At 39.3% G+C, this 2,802-nt stretch overlaps 1 protein-coding gene across 1 annotated transcript; it reads right to left on the bottom strand.

Moving 5' to 3' along the window:
* Positions 1-1,136: 1,136 nt before the first annotated feature.
* Positions 1,137-2,796, bottom strand: LOC125198042 (mucin-1-like). The gene is made up of 3 exons (XM_048096505.1): positions 2,736-2,796; positions 1,952-2,651; positions 1,137-1,752 (listed from the first exon to the last, which is right to left on the bottom strand). Exons 2-3 carry the CDS (start codon positions 2,562-2,564, stop codon positions 1,679-1,681), a joined length of 687 nt encoding a protein of 228 aa, XP_047952462.1. The 5' UTR covers positions 2,565-2,651; positions 2,736-2,796; the 3' UTR covers positions 1,137-1,678.
* Positions 2,797-2,802: the final 6 nt, after the last annotated feature.

Here is a 2,802-nt window from a genome sequence, read left to right as displayed (position 1 = left end):
GTGTAGGAACGATTTTTTTATAGGGTTGCGAATTGCGATGGAGATAGACAAAGATGAGATATTTTGCCATGTGAAGCAAAATATAATTAATAACCCCTACCTCTCAAGTTGTTAAACTGAGAATTGAGGTGACACACTCACACTTAAGTGAAAGAATGCACAAGCAAGATTTAATTCCTGTTTTATTTTAATAATCCCACTTTGCTCAATCAAAATTCTGCGTTTTGACTCGGACCCTGAATTTTCTCCAAATAAAGCTACCGTCTTGCCGTATTACGGCGGTTCCTACAGAAAAATCTCTTATTTCCAGGATTTTTTGATAATTTAATTACAGTTACGTGAGATTGAAAAAAATCAACATTTTGTATGGTCATAATTCTCTTTCTCTCTCATTCACTCTAAAGTATTGTTGTCGCAACCCTTTGGACATGAACATTGCAAAAAAGCACAAGAAAATGGCAAATAAACGATCGCAACCTCTGCGGTCCCAGTTTTTCTCAAATGGGATCAGTGTATTTGAATACTATTGTTGGCAAACAAATATCTTCGTTGAAAATCATTACAATGTCTATTTTTTAAGCGTTATACACTTTTGAGATTTGACTCTAATTAGAAAATCGAAGACACTTTATCGAAATAATTCAAGGCTTATGCAGCTATGCTCAATATATAGCCTTTACTCTGATCTGATTTAGCCTGAATTTGAAAATATTACAATTGTAACATGATGTATTTATTTACGGCTTTCACTTTATAGATCAAGTCACATTTTACAAGTACCTTTAAAATGGTTTCATTAGTTTTCACGATTTTAAACATATTTAAAATTGTTTATAGGTATGCATCACTGATTGTATGATTTTGATATTTGTGTTACTTTTAAGTGGGGCATATATTTTGTCCTGTAATGTGTTATATACTCCTATAAGAATAGGAACGTGTTGTCTCAAACTAACTTACCAAATAGATGAAGCAAAAATTGGGTATGAAGCATGGGTAAATCAGCACATGTAACCTCAATCACAGCTGTATCATGATTTTGCCATATAAAGGAATACTACATCCTAATAAAACAGCTGTAATTAAAAAAAAATTTAAAAAAAAAAAGAAAAAAGAAAAAAAAAGAAAGGGGTAAATGACTAAGAAGAAACAATTCTTATTGCTTCCTCAGCTGCTAATATGGTGAGATCCTTCACAAGACAACAGAAAGAGTATGTCTGATTCAATGTAGACCTCTCCTAAAGCTCCCAGCTGATAAATTACAGACCACGTGGAAATCATATGTGGAAAATCGTGGCTACTCGTAAGAGATTTGATACCGAAAAGAAAGAAAAAATAAAAGAAAAGGGTGCTGTTTACATTTGTTGGTTTTCTCTCCTCAAATTTATGCAGAAGAGACATAATACACAAATCAGTGGCATTACAACACCATGAGAAGCCTGTCACCTATGAGACTTTGACCTTCATGCTGTTAAGCCACCAAGATCATTTTTTTACTCGCATATTTACACGTACAACACAACAACGTATATGCACTCACAGTGAGGTAAGCCCCTTTGGGTGTGTCGCTCTCACCAGCAAAACTCAAGTTTAGAATGCTTGGTTGGATAAAATTAGTTATTTCAGTTTTCGTGGAGTACCTCCTCTAACCAGAAAGGTGCTCTATCGTTCTCTGCAGCTACAACAGTGCCATCCTGACCAATGTAAACATCAGCAGAATCCATGGTTTTGAGGAGTATGTCTTTGCAGAAGCTGCAGGAAAGAAAATATAATCATATCAACATATTTCAACGGGTGTAATCGTGTAAACTTATCACCATTGTATGCATAATTCTTGAAAGAAAAAGATTTTAGGAATGTCGTTGTCTCAATCCCTGACTAATCCTTTTCCTCGAGGTGATTCAGTGGTCAGCGTTATAGTTCAAGAATTGTAGCTTATTCATATACTCACATGGAGATGGAGCAGGTGATGTTATTGACATCACGTCCTGAGGCCTTGCACGGTGTTCACTTGGTGAGGGGGGCCAGTTATAAGCATGAGATGCAATTGGAGATGGCCGTTCTGCGGAAGCTGGAGCAATTTCTGGCGCCGGTGTATCCTTTTGCCTTGGCTGCGATGGAGCTATGTATGGTGCGTAAACTGGTGGTGCAGTAGGTGCCATCCGAGAATGCCTGTGCTTCCACGGATACCAGTTATTGTGACCAAAAGGACACGGAGGCTCAGTTTTTGCAGGAGCTGGTGCGGGTGTGGATGCTGGTGATCCTCTCCCGCTGAAAGACCCACCACTCGCAGTTGATGGAGAAGGCGAAACGGCAGGAGCAGCGTGATGATGATGGTGGTGGTGGTGATGGTGGCGGTTATGGTGGTCAGGTTTCGACATGGGAGATTGAGAAGGAGAGGGTGACGGTGAAGGACTGCCTCCATTGTTGCTGAGGGAGTGTTGTAAGATCGACGAGAGACGAACTTGCTTAACCCGGCCAAATTCGGTGTTGTTCAGACCAAGATTTTTAGAGTGTGAACCAGAGATAGTTTGAGCCAATTGCTTTAATCTCGAGGGGTCCATGCCCACGGCCAACACGACTTGCGACTCGACAGTTGTTGGCGGACGGACCGTCGAACCCTTCAAATTAGTGAGCCGTATGAACAAATTCTGCATTTCAGAGGAGATTATTGAATCATACTCAATCAATATATCGTTTTTAATTGAAGCGATAACACTAAGAAAGCCACGCACCTCATATGGAGTTAAGCGTAAGCCAACTTTAAGTTGGCTTGTGAGTTCATCAAAATTGGTGAGCAGT

This window comes from Salvia hispanica, unplaced genomic scaffold (genome assembly GCF_023119035.1).
Source record: "Salvia hispanica cultivar TCC Black 2014 unplaced genomic scaffold, UniMelb_Shisp_WGS_1.0 HiC_scaffold_1179, whole genome shotgun sequence".
In the NCBI taxonomy this organism is placed as follows: domain Eukaryota; kingdom Viridiplantae; phylum Streptophyta; class Magnoliopsida; order Lamiales; family Lamiaceae; genus Salvia; species Salvia hispanica.
Note: the sequence above shows the minus strand (reverse complement) of the source record. Positions and strands in the feature narration are given on the sequence as shown.

Excerpts from the sequence above, each read along its gene's own strand:
- LOC125198042 (XM_048096505.1), bottom strand. The coding sequence starts at position 2,564 with ATGGACCCCTCGAGATTAAAGCAATTGGCTCAAACTATCTCTGGTTCA. Across the intron at positions 1,753-1,951 it reads ATCACCTGCTCCATCTCCAT|CTTCTGCAAAGACATACTCC; the intron begins GTGAGTATATGA and ends TCTTTCCTGCAG.